Source organism: Penicillium verrucosum (genome assembly GCF_028828655.1).
Source record: "Penicillium verrucosum strain IBT 35672 chromosome Unknown utg000002l_segment0_segment0, whole genome shotgun sequence".
Taxonomy (NCBI): domain Eukaryota; kingdom Fungi; phylum Ascomycota; class Eurotiomycetes; order Eurotiales; family Aspergillaceae; genus Penicillium; species Penicillium verrucosum.
This window is the reverse complement of record NW_026643211.1, coordinates 1435773-1455760: the sequence shown is the minus strand read 5'-3', so window position 1 is coordinate 1455760 and position 19988 is coordinate 1435773. Positions and strand designations below refer to the sequence as shown.

Below are 19988 nucleotides of genomic sequence, written 5' to 3'. Positions count from 1 at the left end.
GGCGCGGTGTGTATAACCCCATCTCAAGTGATCAACAACCTCCCGAGGTCGTTCTCTCTCTCTCACTGTTTTCTCGGCCATAAACATGATCGTGTTCCCAAATATCAAATGTCTCCATGGGCGCCATTTTTAGATATAGTTCACTTCGAGGACTCTTGCCTTCAAGATTACTTGTAGTGGACAAAATTGTCATTCGCCCTGACCTCAGCTAGACTGGGAAATGACACGGCCTTCCATTTCTTCAAGCAAACCGACTCTACTATGAACAAGACGGGGTCTAAATTGTCACTCCCCATGCAACATTTCATTCCGCCTCTACATACTGAATCCTCTTCTTTACCTCTTACCCTACCCTATATAATATGCCACTACTTGATTAACACCGTCTCGTCACTGTAAAATGTCTTCTATTTCTTCACGCAGTCTTGAAAAAGTGTGCACACGTCTATTTCGAAATTTACCCAACTCTAATCTAAATACAAGGCTACAAAAATCATGAAGTCGGGTGAATTCAGTTACTAACAGCGCAAATTCGGGCTGCATTCTGCGACCTTCAAATACCCTCATTGTCAAACCGCCGAGGAACTCAAACAAACAGAGTCCCTCCAAGACCTCAGCAGCCTCGCAGCAGCCTGATGCCCGTTGCGTTCCGCAAGCTCGACAGCCCTACGATACTGCGGTTCACCTTCACCGACAATCAATGCTCCTTCGTTGAGCAGCATTTGTAGCGTATCAATTCGACCGTGTTCTGCCGCTCCCTGCAAGGCGGTACGCCCGTTGAATTTTGCGGGGGCTTCATTGACATCTGCTCCAAGGTCAAGTAGTCTCCTTGTAATACCAATGTACCCTTTGAGGCATGCAATCTGCAATGCAGTAGCACCGCCGTCTGTGGCAGGGGGACCATCAATTCTAGCTTTGTGCGTTGAAATTAATAGGTTGATAAGCTCCATGTTTCCTTTTTCAACAGCATATTGCAATGCTGTTCGACGGCGGGCTCCACGACCAAGATAGTTGACATCTACCTTTTTCATTAATTCCCGGGCAACCTGGATCATTTGTATGTTGACTGCGGCTTCAAGGGGACGGTATGTTTCTCCCTCTTCTTCGTCTTCTTCATATTTCGGGTATTTGATCGTAATCTCCTGAGTCAGATCAGGGTGGAAAGACAGTATATCCTTGGCGTGATCCTCTAGATCCAAGATTATTGCTATTGTCAAGGCGCGACCCGTCAGCCTTGGGCTCCAGGACGTCCATTGGAGCAGGAATTGTAACGTCTCACTGGTTCCTAAGACCACTGCTATTTCCAGTACCGACTCTGGTAGCGGCAGTTCAAAATCGTCCAAATCCCAATACAACTGGAATAGGTTTGGTACTCCAGTGGGGTCCAATCCTGCCCCTTGAAGCAGTTGAAGCAGTTGTAGGGATGTACGGCAAGAAAGTGCAGCCCCTACTGCAGTTGGGGCACTTCCGCGGAACCTGGCCAGCAGGTATTTCAAGAATATAGGATCTTTGCCTATAGCATCTCCAAGAACACGGTCTGTAACCCTTGCACCGCGTTCCAAAAGCCTTTTTACAAAGGTAAAATCCTCGGCTTGAATTGCTGCTTCCAATGGGGTCTGTTGGTAGGGAGATCTGTTTTCGATCCGCTCTTCATGATCAGCATTATGTTCGAGCAAGTACTGAGCTAGATCGGCCTTCTTCGCCGATAACGCAGCAGCAAGGATACCAGGGCCTGATCCCCTCAAAATGCCTTCGAGAACTCCATTCTCCTGCAAGTATATCGCAGTACGTAAACTGCCAATTGCTTCTAGTTTGGTTCCCACAAATGTAGCCCCGGTAGCAAAAAGGCTATTGATCAACACTTCATTGCCCTGTTTAACGGCAGCTCCAAGTGCAGTGTAAGGGGGCTTAGTGTATTCATCATTGAGGCGTGCACCTGCATTGATTAAAAGCTGAACAACTTCGGGCGATGGTGACTTTCGATCGAGCGCAATGAGAAGAGCTGAGGTCTCATATTTCTGAGCTGAAAATGGTCTGTTAACTTGGGCCCCATATGCAATTAATATTTTGCACAGGGGGACCAAGGAGGCTGTGGAACAGTCTTTGGCAACGCGTTCAAGCAGTGTCATTTTCCCTTGCTCGTCGGCCAGCTTAATATCAACCCCAGCTTGGAGTAAAGCCTGGGTGATCTCAGCACTTTCTTCTCTCACTGCGAGTACAATGGGCGAAACATAGGGCATGCGAACGAAGTTGGGATTTATCTCATGGCAGCCCCGCAGCAGGGCACGCATAACATCGATAGATCGTGATATGGCGCCAAGGCCTAGGATAGTGGTCGTCGCAATGTCATGATCGAAGTTGATACTGACCATAATATCCATATTGGCACCTTTGGCGAGTAAGATTTCAATTATTGGGACATTGCGACGTTTGACAGCCTCGGCGAGAGCGCTCTGCCATCCTGTTATTGCGTTCACGTTTGAACAGGAATTGGCGATGTCCGCAAAGACTTCGATGTCCTTCAGATGTGTGGCAATAGAGAGGCAAGATGGCGTCACAATAGCACCATGAAGCATAAGAGCACGGATGATTCTGTTCTCGCGTTTCCTGATGGCATAAAACAAAGGTGGATACGCAGTGCCTGCGTGATTCACATCCGCCCCATAAGATATAAGAAGATTGACAAGTTCCTCACTTCGTTCATGATGGCTTTTTGCGGTAAATTGAAGGGGTGTCAAGACACCGTGGGATGTTGACTCGATCAATGGGACGTTTAGATCCATATGGGCTTCGAGCATCATCTTCACCGCGTCCACATGGTGTAGTCTCAATGCAATTGCAAACACCTTTTCTGCAATGGCTTCAGCAGTTGGCTCGCTAGTTGATAAAAGGGTCCGGACATGTGCCAAGTCCTTCCATCCATAATCGCCCAACATTTGCATCATCCGCTCACCATCCGATCTCATATTTCCCCTGGTTGTTTTATCTGGATCTTGTGAAGTGAAGTTGTTCGAAAGAAGGAAAAGCTCCAAGGCCATACGATCTCTTCCCTTGTTTGTAGAGCTGTTCAACTCCGTGGACAAAGCATCGTGCTGGCCCTTGAACTCCTCTGGCATGAGTATGCTCAAAGCCGCCGATGTTTGAGAGCTACTATGTATATTCAGGGGATGGCCCAGTCTATTCCATGGTATGATTGTGCTCAGGCGACCCATCAGTTCGTGGTTGATGGTGCGAGAGAGCGCATTGGTACCACGAGGGGAACGGATGGGCAGGGACGAGGATGACGATGGTGGTTCTGAATATATGGTGAGTCTCGGTCGCATCGGGTCTGAATAGGAAAATCCAGAAATGTCATACCACTATTCTCCTTAAGACGCATAAGTGAGATAAAGCGCAGCCATGGGAGTGACCCATTCCAGGTGATATCCATCTCTGGCGCTGTTGGGGTGCAAACAAAGAACCCTTCTGGGGTTTTCGGGGAAGGAGCTAAATATCGATATTGATCAGTCCATTAATATCTGGTCCGATTGGAATCATATGCTCAGTTTACCAGTAGAGTACCTGGCTATGCTTGAGACGTAGGCATCTCTATATTTTGCCTTCTTGAGCTTTGGGACGTGGACTTGGTTTCCACCAATGTAGAATTCACTTTCCTTCTTGTCGTTGAATTTTCTTTTGTTCTGCTTGTTTGCCATCCAATTCCACTCATCTGCCGTGATATGACCCTTGACAAAGCCCCATTTCTTGAGTTGGCGGTTGTACTGACCTGAGCTTTCTATATTGTGAGTTGAGTAGAGTGGTCTAGCAATGTTGCAACACTTACGACTTGATCAAAGAATAGTTAGACGCCATATAATCCATCACATGGGGCAAGGTTTGGTTCTCATGGATGTACAGACGCTCGATTTCGAGCTTGAATGGTTCGAAATCTGATCCCGCCATAGTTGTGAGAATTGTTGGTGGGGGGTGGGGGGGGGAGGGAAGAACTATGAGGAGTGTAGCGGACGAGCCTTTTTAAGAGATTCTGTGGGAGACCTCAACACAGATCATCTGGTCAGCCCCAAAGTTGCTTCAACCTCACCGACTGCAACCGACTGCAATGTCCAACATTGAAAAATGGGTCCGAAATCTACAGTCTCATTGGTCAGTTCACACACTTCGCTGATACGAAGCCCTGCCCAGGTAGGATGCATAGCAAAATGGGTATCCTATGACGCATTGTGAGCTATGATTTGTTGAATTCATCGCTGCGGTCAGGGTTATGGAAAGTGAGGGCATCGGGCATCCCTAGAAGATTTCGATAGAAGAATCCAATTGGTATGTCCTCAAATATCGGGTTGTTGAGGTCATTTTCCCTTTGAACATCTCTTGCCTCCTATCAATAATTCTATGGTCTACACCAAGGCTCATTTTCTAAAGCTACAGTGTATTGTTGCTAAAGCATAAATAACTGTTACTTGCCCCCGACAGAATGGATTTACTCTCCAAGATTTCCTCATCAACCGTTCCTTGACAATTTTTATTTTGTCCCTTGTCTTGGGGACTCCTCTCACATTAAATCGCTTCCTTGGCTCAAAATGACATGGCCCTATGATCAAAGCTGGGAAGAGGCCCGTATCTACGGGTATAGTCTGGACAATCCTACCCAGACCTTCCCTCATCTAGCCCCTGATCTCAACTGGAGCGCCCATGCAGAATTCGAAATGTGCATTCCCAATGCTGTACCTGTCACTTCCAACCTATCGCCTCGCCCCCAGCTGAATTCCTTGGCGGCGCAGGGAGGATCTACTCGTGCCATGTCACCTAGCGTGCCCCACCAACCGAACACCTCGAATCCTGTAATTGTCTATCCAAACCCCCCAAAGGAGTCGGCTGTAATTTCCAGGGGAGAGAACAACACTCGAAACCGCGCTAGAGGATGCCAAATCAGCAGGTAGGACCATTTCCTGGATATGCAACACAAATCGGAGCTAGCTCTAACTCAATAGTTCACCCCCGCACAGCCCCCATGAGTCGGAGTTCCAATGCAAGTGGGACGGCTGTGGCTACCGAGGCACTTTCAAACGGGAATCCTCCCTCATCCGCCATATTCGGAAAATACACGTCAGCCCTCTGGCTCATCTATGTACGGTGGAGGGCTGCGACAAGGCTTTTAATCGTGCGGACAATCTGGTTCAGCACACACGAAACAAGCACTATACTTACTAAGGAGATCATAGGTGTTGTTCGGGGTTTCCTTTTTGCTCTTATTATTTCTCTCGGGGTGTGTCCGTTGGTTTACCTTTTTACGCTCCTTCTTGCTGCTTTTCTGTTTCTTATACGGCGAGACGCTAGAATTTGTAAATGTTCTTTAATAAATCATATTTTAGAAAGCATAGTATTAGGTAGAAATAGGACCAAGCTTCTAGCCCTAAGGCTCTAGATTGTACAACATAGATCATTACCCATTATTTCTACATTATTTTACCAATTAGACAGTGCCAAGATGCATGAACTTGCTGGACCTGCTTTCGTCACTCTAGGCTACATAGTGCCTATTTGAATTACACCGATCCAGATTTCAACGACATACACTTTGAAGCTACACTAGAAAGGAGACGGACAAGCTCCCAAACTATATCTAAGATAGTAGATGCCGAAGGCACTACAGCCTATTTATCTTAACACCTACGACCTGTCTAGCGATGTGGAAAATCGTGAGTTCTCCGAGGACCCGAGATGTCTAACACCTGGTGAGCTACGGAACCTTTGAGCCAAATCCGTAATTGGTAGTCACATGTTGGAAATTGCGTCGACGATGAATGTCGATTCATCCTAGCAGTTTGCCGGCGGATTGCGAAGCTATGACAAACTATTTGAGCTGGTGGGAATTGTTTCTCAAATACGACACATGTAACTCCGTGATAGAATTGAATAGATGCTATGCGGTTTCCCGAAGACCCCAGCAGTCACTCCAATCAACACCAAATCAAAATCCCTTCAAAGCCTCCTCAGTCCAATCCCACAACCTTTCCGCAAGGACTCCATCCCTCGCCGTCGCATCAAGCTTCCTGTCCATCAACTTCCCAACAGGTTCATAGTACCCGCCATTCCGAATCTCCGCCTTATCCACGGTAGCCGCCCAAGTCTGACTAAACGCACCCTCATACGGCTGCAGCATCATCCACCAAGTAGTCGCATAAACAAGCATCTTCTCCTTAATCCCAAGCCCAGTAACAAGACCTGTCCCCACAACACCAGGATGCACCGACACCGATGTGATAGCCGGAAACCTCTTCTCGAGCTCGCGTGCATATACCAAATTAGCCAGCTTACTCTGTCCATACCGCACCCACGGCCCGCCAAACGCAATATCCTGTGTCGTATTGAGCTTGTCAAAGATGATTCCGCCACGCGGGTGCAGCCCCCATCCCTGTGAAGTGAGGAGGACGATGCGCGGGTCGGTGGACGTTTCGAGGAGGGGTAGGAGCTTTTTTATTAGCAAGGCATGGCCGAGGTGGTTGGTGCCGAATTGCAGCTCGTAGCCATCGACTGTTTGGCTCGGTGATTGGGCCATTATCCCGGCATTGCACATTATGATGTCTAGGGTTGAGTGTTGGCTAGTGAAATGCTCAATGGCATTTTTTACGGAGGTCAAGGAGGCCAGGTCGAATTGTATGAATGTGACTACAAGCTTGGGATTCATTTCGTGGATTTGTTTGATCATTTTTTCTGCGCTCGTAGCATTGCGGCCGCTGAGGTAGATATGTGATGGGTTGTGCTTGGCGAGGTGGAGTGCTGATGCTGCGCCTAGACCACCGGTTCCTAAATTGGCTGTCAGTTGGGAAATTTAGAACGGAGAAAATATTATTTTCAGACCTCCTGTAATGAATATAGACTTTCCCGTCAGATCGGGGATATCTTTGTCGGGATTATAGGCGAAAGGCATGGTTGATGTATGAAATTAGGGCTAGTTATGTTACGCGCAATATTGGGATAAATGAATGTTAGAGTGGCTTGAAATGGAGAATCATAGCTTGAAAAGGAAAAAGCATTGTCTGGGATTCGGTCTACTTTTTATACCCTTTTGGTACTGGGGGTGCACGGTTTCTGTGATCAGAGGGAGGGTGGATATCAGATTTGGATGTCATCGACTAACCGGATTGGGAAGCACCTGGGCATGCTGAAGTCTCCACATGTGGCTTTCCCAGCCAATGAAACTTAGGAATGTTTGAGCTCTCTATTGTAATCTGTCTATCTGACAATTTTGTCCACGGGTTTAAGTTATTCTTTATATCCGCTGCTAGAACGGCATGATATTGTACCGACGGACAACGAGTTCAATTTGTCCGGGGTTGAGGGTGAAGGTACTACGAGTGGCGTAGAGAGCTTTAGCCAGGCTGGGGCCATTAGCAGCGCCTCGGGTTTCTACTTTAGGACGTCCTCTGAAGGCTGGGTGTGAGTCCCCCGTCTGGTTCCTTCTTTAACTACGGCCCATCGCTTGCTCAACCCTACCCTTGTAGTAGGGGTTGGGACGAGTTGAAGGGTGGTTAAATCCTTTCAGGTACCTTTTCCATAGGGAACACATATAAAAAGTACCTCAAAACTAGCACCTTTTGATCTCGACCGAGAGTCGCTTTTATCTCTACAACATTTTTGTTATTATTCAAAAGTAGAAAAGTCTAAAAGTGTGTGCATATAGTGTAGACCTCTCATTAGCCCACAAATGGGCCCGCCCAAGCCCATTAATGGGCGCCCATCAAAGCCCATCAAAAGCCCATTTCTATGCATTGCCGTACCGAATTCGCTCTATGGTGCGCTCGGGGCCTCTACCATTTCCTATTACTTGGATTGCCGGTTGCCTCCAATTATTGTAGCAAATTAAGGATACTGCCTATTCTGTGTTATAAAGTACATAACTAGTTAATGATACAATGAGCCTCTTTCTTGGTTAGGTTGTGAAACAAAACATCAAAACATTTGTTCATCTCCATCTTCATCATGTCTTCATCATGTCTTCAATTGACGGAAGAGTACCAAGGGGAGGTAGTTGAGGCGGTGTCTGCTTGTGAGAGTGCCGAGGGGAAGGGTTACTCGCCAGACTTGATCGCACAGGCGAAGAACAAGTTTTCATCCCTTCAATGATGAGGGAACCGAGCATGTTGGCAACCATTTGCCATCCTTCGCGTTGTACTTGTAGGTAAACAACCGTATACTGGCCATTCATATCCAAATCATAGAATACGAAGGTCTCTCCATCGCTAAGGACTCCATATACAGTCCAGTCGGGCTGCCCGCGTTTCTTGCGATCTGCCTGTATCATAGACATATAGGCCAAAAGTTGGGCATCGCCGTCGCCAAAAACTGTCTCTGCTTCAATCATTACAATATGACAAGCAAGGTGATCTTTCTCACCAAAAAAAAGGCTATAATTGGCCCTGCCTATACAAAGATATAGCTCGTCTTTGTATATAATAGGGCCCCAACTCACAGTTGTTTCATGAGCTAGTGTGATGGTAGGTCCGTTTACTAGCATGTTTTGTGTGACTAGTGCTTGATAAACCGCGCTTATCAATGTGTCGAGTTTATATCGCAGCCTGGCTTCTGTGCCCTTGGCTCGTTGAGTGAGACTTTCAAAAGCATTGAGGTTACACACTGATTATATATAGTTAATAGAAATCCAAGGTAGTTATGACGAGTGAATTCACTCACAAAAGCTTTCCGGGAGGTTGATCTCAACCTTTCGAAATTGCCAAAGCTGATAACCGCGGTCTGATTTCTTCAGTCCAAAAGCGCGGGTGGTTTCATCAAGACTCATCTCTGAGGGGTCTAGGTGTGGTAGCTCTATGGAGACCTGAGCTATATGCTCCCTAACTGGCGTAGGGACATCGTGTCGCGAAGAAAGTTCCAAAAGTTTCTGATACCAGACCCGCAGGCCCTGAGAACGGATTTTTGGCATCGTGATTCTTGATGTTATGCTTGGTTATGAGAAGTACAGAAGAAGAAGAAGAAGAAGAAGTAACTACTGATTCACACTTCCACTTCCCTAACGCTAATGTTAATATCGTCATTGTTTACATAATCATACCTGCCCATAGTCTATGGTTTCAATATAACCGTTTTAGGCGACGGACGTGTGAATCTGTATAGAGACTCGGCGCATTTAGAACCATGGATTGGCTCAAAGCCTCAAACTAAAAATCGCACTAAAAAGGCCACCCAAAGTACAAAGTGCCTAGGTAGTCAGGGAAATGTAGTGGGGAGGAAAAGAGAGAGAGAGAGCAATTGTATTGGTAACTGCTAACTGCTAAGGAAGAAGGGGACGAGACTACGGTCCTGTCACATAGGGTCAGGTTGACACAAACCCGAGGTCTAGGGAATACAATTATTCGGACAGCGACACCTCCTTCCCCCTTCGCCAAGTTTTGGTTCACAATGATTTTGTTCAGATCTCATTGTAGATAAACTATTCGCCCCTTCAAAATAATCTCAAGAATGTCATCCTCAGCACGAGAATCCACCTTGCCTTTACTTATCGACGAAGAACAGAGCCCCAGCTACAACCCCCAAAAGTACTATTCAGCCAAAGTTGGGGAGTCTATAGGCAAATTCGAAGAAGATTTCTACCTCCTCTCTATCACCAAGGGATAAGATACATTCGGCTTGTTCAAGATTCCTTTGAAATAGAAGGTCAATACGGGCCCCATGCATGATTGGTGTAATCGTGTAATCCAGACGGGGACTCGCTGCACCTGGAGATTACACGAGCATTTGACCGCTAACTAGTTAGTTAACTAGTTAACTAGGCCTTATTAGTTTAGTACTATATCTGTGAGGTATAAAAATAATGATATGGTCGAGATATAGAACTTTATATATATAAATTTTAAGGTACATATAAAATTAAACTTATCGTCCAGTCATACGAAGCTCGATCGGTCGCAAGATGCAATAGGTCGTAGAAGAGAAGGCAAAGCCCAACTCAAATCCGATGTCGCCACCAAATTCTGGGTCTCCAGCATGCTTGGCAATAGGACCCATCCACCACGTTTGGCTCATGCCCACAACAACACCGACGACACCGAAAGCAAACGCAACAGATGCGGCGATTCCCCGGGGCAGCTTATCAGGACTGTCGTAGTCCTCCGGACGATAGCCGTCGAATCCACGTCGGAAAACGAAGTGGTCAACGAGCGCAATGCCAGAGTAAATGGCCAACCAGTAAGCGATAAGGCTCATGAAGTTCTCGAGAACGGTCTCGAAGTGGTCATAACCTGGGATAGCAATGGCAAGGGAGACGCATGAGGCGAGGAATGTCCAGATAAATCGCGGCACGCGCTGCGTAGCCCGGCTCAACACCTGCAAGGTTAAGCCGACGGAGTAGATATTGGGGCAGTTGTTGGCGATAATGGACAGGGCCAGTATGACAAGGCAGAATTTCCCGAAGCCCCCGAGAGGCTCCAGCACGGCTGCAATCAGGCCGCCGTTGCCTGAGGTTAGGTAGCCCTCGGCGTACTTGTTGTTAACTCCGTCGCCCATAGCCGTCGCAGACATAATGGCGATACCGAGGAATTGAGTGAAGATTAGGGGGACGATCAGACCAAGCCAGGCAGATAGGAAGACCAGGCGACGGCTCTGGGTCTTTGGCTGGTAGACGGTGTAATCGGCAGCGTAGCTGGTCCAGCCAGTTGCGAAACCATACACCGTGGATCCAAAGGATAGACAGGAACCCATTTCAGAGATTCCGACCCCCATTGAGATGTTGATGAAATCGCCGGAGTGGGCGAATGTGCCGAACACGATGATAAACACAATGGTGGTGGGGATCCAGCTCCAATACTCATACATGTGAACGAACTTGTACCCGGCAAAAGTGACGAAGAGTGTGCAGAATGTGATGATGAGGATACCGGCGTATCCGGGGACTTCTGCGTTCACTGCGTTGAGGAGCTGGGCACCGACAATGGCGTTGGCAGCAGACCAACCGACACAGGCGATAATGTTAAGGACGGCAACTAGAAAATTATGAATTAGTATGACTACACACAGCTCAATGGACATGCCGAGGCAACTTACTGAATTTCACAGGCCACCATCCAAACCAGAATCTCGAGAGCACCATCTGGCGCAGCCCAAAGGGTGGACCAAAGCACGAGAAGAAGCACACGGTCATAACACCGAGGAGGTTGAAAAAGAGACAGACCAAAATGGCATCAACGAAGCCCAAACTGAATGCAGACTTTCCAAGAACGCCAATGGCGAAGGAGCTGACAACCATGTTTGCGGCCAACCACTAGGTTTGGTCAGTGGAACAGGCCTCTGGGCCATGGCGATCACGCCAGGTAACTGCAGGAACACACCATGCTACCAATATTGAAATAAGACGTATCAGTCCGCTCAGATTCTGGAACTCGCTCGACACCTCGCTGCTCGATGTTGAACTTGCCGGCTACGCGTTGGAGCTTGGCGTACATCGAATCGCCGTATTCGAAGCTCTCGCCGGGCACAGCGCCATCACTGAAGTTGTCGAATAGCTCATTGCTATTTGAGTCGGAGGTATTATTCAACTGGGGTGCTTTTTCCAGGTCATCATTTGAGCTGCGGAACGCTTTGGCGAGGTTAGGGAGCATCTTTTCGGTCGAATCCTCACCAATGAAGGCGAAGAATTGTAAAGTATATAAACGGGATTAATCGGAGAGCTGAGAAGGCTCAGCGAGACCCAGGGAGATCAGGATGAAGGAATTAAATCAAGGGACAGTGTCACATCGTTCTTTCTTTCTTTTTTTTCGATCCACCGACCGGGAGAAGCTGTTAATATAGTGTTCCACGAGAATTCTTTGCGCGTCCGGCCCCACCGACGAGCGCGCACTGCAAAGATACTAGTCCTGTCGCGTGTTCCTCGAAAAAGCCGAACAGTAACAAGCCTTCAGGCCCCATCAAGGGATCAGCTAAACCAATCATAACCATCCGGATAGCCCTAGCTTATCAGCATGCCAAGGATTGTGCACTCGCTTGGCGTTTTCAACTTGGTGTTTGATTGTCATTGGATGAAGGAGTTGTGTGAGTGGATCTAAATGTCCACAAGTGGAGCTGTCCTGTCTCGGGACTTGATAAGAAGTATCTCCGACTTCCGATTATCTTCCTGATAGTGACAGTATTATTGACTCCACCTCAGTAGACACTGAACTCTTGATGATCCTTGTACCAATCACACTTGTTCGAGCTACCTGCATGCCACTTCCTCTTATCATTTTGCAGGGGGCCTCCTGCATGGCTAAACCTTGTGTTTGCGCAACACCTCCCTGATTGCCAGTACCCCAGCCAATCCCCTGTGGCTTTCAATCAAGCTTCCAGGTCCTTGTCAGACGGGAGACGCCGATGTGCGTGAAGCTTGACATTTGCAATTACTTTTTATCTCTCACGGTCATTTCCGGTCCCGTGTTTCTGCGGGGGAATATCCACACTGGGACCTAGCGCTTCTGTACCCCGGACGTTCTACGTTGACCTCCAATGTATCCCAAACCTTGCACTTAAAACCTTGCACTTACCAATCACGTGTGGGTTTATCGCTTTTCGATTAGGAATGGGGCAAGTGACAGATTGCGATAGTGACCCTCCAAGTTTGAGCCGGTCAGACATGTCCATATTTACCAGCATGTTCCGCAGACACTTGGCATGTTTGTCCTATCTCTAGTTTTTTACCATATTTCCTGTTGAGGGCTATAACCAGCCATGGAAATGGCCATATAGATCCCCATTCTGGGCTTGAGGTGTGATTGCGGTCCAGATCTCTTGACAGATCCGATCATGTAACCTTGCTATCGATGCTTAGCGCGCTTAGCACAAATCGAAATAGCTTCATGGGCTTCAAGGATGGGAGGCCGTACCTGACATCATATGTTGAGGCAAACTGAAGGGGCTTGCTTTTTCTCATGCCTACTTGAACTTATTCAAACCACATATTAAGATTCCACTTTTAGGTAGTTCTGAGGTTTGAAGGGGAAGGAAATATAGGACACCGCTTATGGTATATTGACCTTACCCAATACTCACTAGTTAGTTATGCATAACGGCAAAAATAACTGGAACAACGGCTTTTCACTCCGGACCTCTATAGCTCTCTTCTCTACTATTCTCTCATACTAAAAATATAGATGCTATCAGGTAGTTCTGATGTGTCTGACTCTTATGCCCCCCTAACTCACCGTCACCAAAGGTACTTTTGAGGTCCCCTCTCAAAATAAATATCATCCTAAGGTAGAACTAGGCAAAAATCTCAAGACGAAGATGAGGGGGAAAAAAGAAAGCAACGACTGCTGCATGACGAATGCGCCCGCGAACGGAGTTGATTTCATTGTTAGTGAATGTTGGGCTTATTTTTTTATATCCAATACACATACTCAATCGCCTTAACCACTCGGCCAAACCGCCGTACTGAAAGGCCTGTAATGGCAAACTTCCCATACCAATGAGATCCATTCTGGGATTTGAAGACCTGTAGTGATTTGCGTTATGTTTCGTGATAACTTAGTACCCTACTACCGTAGGCGGATAAAGATGACTAGGATTTACCTCATTTACTTCAGGATGGAACTATCGAGGGGTATATCCAAGAGACATTCGCGGCAATTGAGCTTGAATCCAGATGTCTGCGGTCCGCTGTTTTACCGTATTAAGAGTGAAATATCCCAACAAACCACAATTTTAAGGCAAGGAGTGATGTATCGATGTGTAATTACTACAACTGCCGGCCTTTTTCGTATGATTGGGTAATACTCACGTTTGGAGACCCACATAAAGTGTGGGGATCGGTCGTCTTCCTGACTTCACCTTAGCAAGCTACCTTACTAAGTAAGAATCCCTTGCAGGAGCGGTGATCTGTCCAACCAATAAAAGCCTCTAACAATGAATAATTAAGCATTCTGTATTTAAAACAATTAAAATGATATCAATTGACTAGATATTACTAGAGAAACCCTGGGTTGAAACGTCGGGTTTTGCAACATAACCATCGGGCCTTGCTAGGGTACTGTGGGGTCCGGGGAAGGTCCCAGATATGTGGGATCGGGCGGGACCTAGCGGGGCCTTGCGGGGACAAGCTGAGGGGCAATTCTATCCGCAATTATAAGACAACCTACGTAGGTAGGAGGTCATGTTAAGTTAAATTGGAGGCTTGTAAGTTTAAATCAGGCCAGGCCAGACTCAACCGAAATTAAGTCATCAACATGGTATATATAGCCTCCGACCGATCTACAAGTCTAGTACTAATACATCGGCCTAGAGTATCCAACCAAACCACGGTGCCTCGATTGCCGATATTATGGCGATCGGCCCAGAGGCAGAGAGTATCCCGGCATGGCAAGCGAGATGTAATATCAAGACGGACTCGCATATCCGCTTGGTTAAGCTGGCCCATATGCGTTACCAACACCCGGATCTGGAGGAGATTACCACTTTCCTTGAAGGTATGTTACTGTAGTAACCCTTTTGGAAAAGACCACGCACTTATTTACTTACATATTTTGGTATGACCATCGCAAAGAGGACCGATGACGAGATCTGGTACCGGGGATATGGAGTGGACCCCTACGTCTACTATGCGAAGAAAGGAGAGAAGAAGTTCCTTGGCGGTGCTTGGGAAGTTGAATCTTACCAGGATCTGGAGAGGTAAGTGACACGAAAAGAAATTACAACTGCCAACAATACACCGCTGACATTTTCAAGGGCAACAAGGCTACCCACAGCGGGCGAGATTCAAGATCTCACAGATGCCCCAGGTGGAGGCCACATGGTGACATTGACAGATCCGGAAGGATTTGCCATGAACCTATTTTATGGAACGACGCCTGTTACGCCTGGCACATACCCAGATAAGCTGATTGCAAACTATGAGATCGAGAAGCCACGAGTGCGAAAATTCCACCGTTTCCAGCCTGGTCCGGCCGCAGTTCATAAGGTTAGCCACTGTTCCCTTTTATCCTAAATATAGACACTAATAATTTATAGCTCGGCCACTACGGCGTCTGCACCACAAACTTTGAAGGGCTTGTCGAATTCTACACGAAGAACTTCAATATGGTCCCAACGGACTTCCTCTATGTTGAGGTAGAAGGCAAAAAGAAGAACGTCGCCCTCTTCGCCCACGTTGATCATGGCGAGAATACCGTCGATCACCACTCATTCTTCATAAGTGCAAACCCGACAGCACATGTGCACCACTGTTCATTCGAGGTTCACGACTTCGATACCCAGAATCTGGGCCACCAATGGCTCGCGAAGAAGGACTATAAGTCTGTCTGGGGTGTTGGCCGACACATTCTTGGAAGTCAGATTTTCGACTACTGGTGGGATACTACAGGAAATATGATCGAGCATTATGCGGACGGGGATTTGGTCAACAACCAAACCCCGATAGGGTATACGCCTGCGGGTGATGAGTCATTGGCCGTGTGGGGACCTGAAGTGCCGTCTTGGTTCTTGGAGTGATATTTCTACTTCCGGAACAAATTGCGCAACAAGTAGCCAACGACCTGGAATATATTCGCGAATTTTGACTGCATGAATGAACCTTTTGCTCATATATACAAGAAAATATACCTACCATCCATGGGTTTTTAACGACTCTCATAACGAACCTTGTTGACAAGAGTTCCAATTTGGTCAATTTTAACCGAGATCTCATCGCCATCCCTGAGAACAACTCTGGGCTGCCTGAAATATCCAATACCGGCAGGAGTTCCGGTCAAGAACAGTGTTCCGGCTTCCAGTGTGGTGCCCTGCGAAAGGTATGAAATTTGCTTCTTGATATTGAAGATCATATCCTTGGTATGTCCGTCTTGAACAGTAGTGCCGTTGTGGATAGCCTTGATTGACAGAGTCTGCGGGTCCTTGATTACGGAGGGTGCAACAAGGACAGGACCTATAATCGCCCTTAATTAACAAAGAGAAGTCAAACTAAATTGTTGTCCAAACTTACCGATAGGACAGCTTCCATCAAGGCCCTTGGAGAACGACCATTGGGCCGTGATCAACTGCAGAGTACGAGCAGAGACATCGTTTGATGCAGTGTAACCCAGGACATAGTCGAGAGCCTCCTCTTCGGGAATATCTCTGCCAGTCTTTCCAATTACTAGACATAACTCGGCTTCGTAGTCACTAGTGTCATCTTGAGCACACTTGGGGACGTTGATGGCAGCAGGGTAAGGGCCAGCGAGTGCAGTGCGGGGCTTGGTGAAAAGAATTGGCGCCTTTGGGAGAGGCAAGTTGGCTTCCTGCGCGTGGTCGATGTAGTTGAGACCCAGGCAGCGGATATAACTACACTGCTCTTGAGTGACAGGTGCAAGGAGCTGTAGTGGCTAGGTATCAGCATATGTTCCTGCATTAATGGCTATAAAGACAAACAACTCACCTGTTTCACATGCAAAATCTCGTCTGTAACTCGGCCATCAAAGATAGTACCCTCAATCGCCTTCACAGCGATCTCCACTCCATCGACGCTATCGCGTCCAACATCACGGGTGGTATCGACCAGTTGGCCGAGGTGAACCTGGCTGTCCTCGATGGCGATAAAACGAACCAGATGAGTCCAGGAGGGCATTTTAAATGGTATAGGGCTGAACAAATGAAGTGTTCGGAGTGAGAATAAAAAGAAATCGGTACTTAAAGTAGGTTCAATGGATGTAGACTTCGGATATACCTATGCCATTGCTCCAGGGTATGTGGGGCGAAGAAATGTGGGACATGGGGATGCGGGACGTGGAGAAGAGAAGCCTGTTTTTTTGTATTGACTACACATTATTCGGGGCTGTTCCACATAATAATAGCATGATGGTTCATACCTATAAAGTTCTCAGTCCAGATTTAGGTTGGAAATCGATCGACGACTAGTAATCTTATAGTGAAGGGTATACCGAGAAGACAGCCGAACTCAAGACTCTAGTTATCTAGGATCGAGAGGGACAATTATCTATTGACGTAGTAATTGTCGGATCTAGGCTGGATCGAAAAAGCCTGGCCTCTATATGGATGTAGCAAATATGCCGGGCGTGAAAAATCATAACAATTGTGCTAGGAGTGGCAAATGCTAGATGTCAATGTAAAATGATATATAGAACTTTGATATTCAATGTTGTAAGAAAAAGAACCATATGGCTGAAGATTTTGGGATCACTATTGCAAGAACGTTGAATACATAATTTATAGCACATTTGATATTCCACTGCTTGGAGCTGAACTCTGGCTCGGTATCCGGTAAAAGGTTGAGGCTCTGATGTCGCTGTTGCCATATATCGCTTTGTCTCGCCTGCTGTCGCGCGTTCGGTCACGTTGCCATGGTCACGTTGCCATGACGAACCCTATCTCTAATGTCCCTCGTGTATAGAAAGTTATAGTTGTCTTCTCCTATCCATTCCTTCTCACAGTTTCATTAAAATACTTTGGAAATCTAATACGGTCGATCATTTGTGGCTAAGTAATGAAAACCTACAATATCTTAATATCCGATACTCCAATGTATACAATTTCCAAAAGGCGGAGGAGAGTATGGAGCTTCGAGGGCAAGAGCGATCAAGCTTGATCGCTCGACTAGGTCTTTATCACGCGTCCCTTCGGTTTTAGTCTCCTGATCTTTACCAGACCTCCAGCATTGTTGTTGTTGTTTTTCTTTTCTTTCGCATTACATATTCACGCTCTGTCATAGTTGGTATCTATCTTTGGTGATCATTCACATGCTTTCTTTATGTCATTGATGATTCGAATGGTTGGATAGACGTCACAGCAATCTGAACAAAATGAGTCTTGTCAACCAACAGGCAGGCTCAGACACCATACGTCGCCATTTATTCTCGCTATCATCAGTCTTCCGATCCCGGGCAAGCCAGAGACCTAGGTAATTGCATACAAAGAATGACAAAAGATGAAAGAGATATCCTGCTAACCAAGAGACCAGCATAACTGATCCAGTGCAGGAAGAGCCAACTTGTCAAGAAAGGATTCATTACCCTGTGTTTAATCCCTTGGATCCTCGCCACAATCCAGAGATATCGACCTCGTCGTGGCGTCCCAATCAGCAACGGAGTTTGACTTCAGAATCGCGCACTCCAAAAGAATGGGTCCAATCTGTCTCAAAACGAACTCTCCACAAAGCACGGTCAGGTTTATTGGCGCTACGGTCGGGGTTTAGCCACCGTTCAAGTGAAGAAGACAACCCCGAGAAATGTTTCGTTGGCCCCGTTGCTCTGAGACAGGAAAGACAGCGCCAAGCGATTTCATCCGAGGCGTACACTTCGGATACACAGGAGGACGTGAATTTCGGCGCTGAACTATCTCGCATGCACCTTCCACCGTCTTCGCCATCGTCCAGTACTGAAGTGGGGTCTCTTATCCGCGTCAGGTCTCTGGGTTCGATACCTGACTCGTTCGCAACATTTCACGGAGCTGCATCTTCACCCTTATTTTACCCACCCAGCCGAGCTGTAAGTAATTCGGGTGTGAACTCGAGATGTACACTAGCCACCGACCATAATCTTGCCTTCCAATTTGGTGAAACTGGAGATTTGGAGGCAAATATGGACTCTGAAGATCACTTCGCTCACACCATGCCATCGACAGAGAACCATTTGACACAACAGACATGGGGCGTTGCAATCTCTACTGATGGAGAGATTAAAATGTCCTCCCATGACCTGCCAGATCCTGGGTCTATTTGTGAAGAGCAGGAGCAGCAGGCAACAAATCTTCACCAGCAAAATATCAGACATGCAAGTTCAGATACAGAAATCAGTGATTATCAACCAAGTTTAGCTCCCATCTCGAGACAGTCTTCCGCCGAAGTTCGATTTGCATTTCCAGGAATATATCAGGAGACGCTGCACCAGTGGGGGAGACAACATGATAGTCCCAGCCCTAGTCAACACACTCCCAATCCCAGTGCAGAAAGTCCCAACACCAGTCGACACAGTTCCAGCCTCGGCCAGCACCGTCCCAATCTTAGTGAAAACAGTCTCAGGCTTCATGAACAAGAACAAACCCCGTGCACTTCCCCAAACCCACTCAAATGCATTGTGCTTCAGGATGACACATACAACAACCTGCCTCCATACAATGAAATTGATGAAAGCCTCATACCTTTGGTACCCTCACAAACCCCGATCAACCGTTCTGAAGAGATGCAGCCCTTTTCTTATCTCAATCCCCTTAATTTTATCTCCAACCGGAACTTTGGCGAAAGATGGCCGTCTACCTCCGAAAGAGCAACCACACAGCGGTCAAGTGTTGAAGATGATTCAAGCCGTTCCACACCCGCTGATACCACATCCCGGGATCTCACATCAACTGAAATGACTTCAATGGAATCAATGACGAACGATACATGGTCCCCATGGTCCCCCGTCGAGTCTGAACTTCTTTTCCCAAGCCCAGTGGAGGATGGAAATGGGTATTTTCTTGTTGACGGCAAAACAAGCAGCCAGTATCCCGACAGCGGCAATCAACCAGTCAAATCTGCACAGCATAGCACCAGCAACTATAATACCACCAGAGCACCTCAACAACTAAATAGGCTAATCTCTCCGGGGATCATGTCCCAACCGCTCATCCCTGATGGCATTCCTGGTGCAGGATTGGACTTTGTGGAAGATGATACGGATGACGAGTTTTACCCTGGAATTGTGCATCCAAGACAGTTTTGGTGAAATTCTTTGTTGATACTTGTTCATGGAAATGGCTTAGCTAAAGGGACTGCCCATCCCCTTTGATCACATGTATTATTACCCACTCTTAGCAGAACCTGAATGATGTTTTCACAGTACCAGCTTGTTCTCTCTTTCAATGTTTTTTTCTACGTACCTCTTCTGCGGTCTTCCTATTAATGTTTTAATATATAATCAACCGTAGATGATCCCATCCCGAAACAAGTGTAGTCACAAAGGAAGATAGGGTTCAATTGTGAACAGAAGTACTCCATCTGTGAATTTATCCAGGGTATCCTAACAAATTAATTCAATCGTAAA

At 46.9% G+C, this 19988-nt stretch overlaps 8 protein-coding genes across 8 annotated transcripts; 3 read left to right on the top strand and 5 right to left on the bottom strand.

The window, feature by feature from the left end:
• Window positions 1-569: 569 nt before the first annotated feature.
• N7516_006182 (uncharacterized protein) lies at window positions 570-3942 on the bottom strand (the record flags this gene model as incomplete). Its single annotated transcript, XM_057218902.1, has 4 exons — window positions 570-3295; window positions 3358-3486; window positions 3551-3771; window positions 3824-3942. The coding sequence occupies 4 exons, from the start codon at window positions 3940-3942 to the stop codon at window positions 570-572; spliced, it is 3195 nt and encodes a 1064-aa protein (XP_057072993.1).
• A 635-nt stretch (window positions 3943-4577) lies between these two features.
• On the top strand, window positions 4578-5208 carry N7516_006181 (uncharacterized protein; the record flags this gene model as incomplete). The annotated part of the gene is made up of 2 exons (XM_057218901.1): window positions 4578-4933; window positions 4989-5208. 2 exons carry the CDS (start codon window positions 4578-4580, stop codon window positions 5206-5208), a joined length of 576 nt encoding a protein of 191 aa, XP_057072992.1.
• A 760-nt stretch (window positions 5209-5968) lies between these two features.
• On the bottom strand, window positions 5969-6928 carry N7516_006180 (oxidoreductase, short-chain dehydrogenase/reductase family; the record flags this gene model as incomplete). Its single annotated transcript, XM_057218900.1, has 2 exons — window positions 5969-6804; window positions 6859-6928. 2 exons carry the CDS (start codon window positions 6926-6928, stop codon window positions 5969-5971), a joined length of 906 nt encoding a protein of 301 aa, XP_057072991.1.
• Window positions 6929-7978: 1050 nt separating this feature from the next.
• Window positions 7979-8938, bottom strand: N7516_006179 (uncharacterized protein; the record flags this gene model as incomplete). Its single annotated transcript, XM_057218899.1, has 2 exons — window positions 7979-8634; window positions 8692-8938. The coding sequence occupies 2 exons, from the start codon at window positions 8936-8938 to the stop codon at window positions 7979-7981; spliced, it is 903 nt and encodes a 300-aa protein (XP_057072990.1).
• Window positions 8939-9888: 950 nt separating this feature from the next.
• N7516_006178 (cytosine permease) lies at window positions 9889-11609 on the bottom strand (the record flags this gene model as incomplete). Its single annotated transcript, XM_057218898.1, has 3 exons — window positions 9889-10994; window positions 11056-11272; window positions 11340-11609. The coding sequence occupies 3 exons, from the start codon at window positions 11607-11609 to the stop codon at window positions 9889-9891; spliced, it is 1593 nt and encodes a 530-aa protein (XP_057072989.1).
• Window positions 11610-14506: 2897 nt separating this feature from the next.
• On the top strand, window positions 14507-15465 carry N7516_006177 (trihydroxytoluene oxygenase; the record flags this gene model as incomplete). Its single annotated transcript, XM_057218897.1, has 3 exons — window positions 14507-14646; window positions 14704-14935; window positions 14986-15465. 3 exons carry the CDS (start codon window positions 14507-14509, stop codon window positions 15463-15465), a joined length of 852 nt encoding a protein of 283 aa, XP_057072988.1.
• A 128-nt stretch (window positions 15466-15593) lies between these two features.
• N7516_006176 (fumarylacetoacetate hydrolase family protein) lies at window positions 15594-16576 on the bottom strand (the record flags this gene model as incomplete). Its single annotated transcript, XM_057218896.1, has 3 exons — window positions 15594-15898; window positions 15956-16325; window positions 16388-16576. The coding sequence occupies 3 exons, from the start codon at window positions 16574-16576 to the stop codon at window positions 15594-15596; spliced, it is 864 nt and encodes a 287-aa protein (XP_057072987.1).
• A 1192-nt stretch (window positions 16577-17768) lies between these two features.
• On the top strand, window positions 17769-19670 carry N7516_006175 (uncharacterized protein; the record flags this gene model as incomplete). Its single annotated transcript, XM_057218895.1, has 2 exons — window positions 17769-17866; window positions 17927-19670. 2 exons carry the CDS (start codon window positions 17769-17771, stop codon window positions 19668-19670), a joined length of 1842 nt encoding a protein of 613 aa, XP_057072986.1.
• Between the last annotated feature and the right edge of the window lie 318 nt (window positions 19671-19988).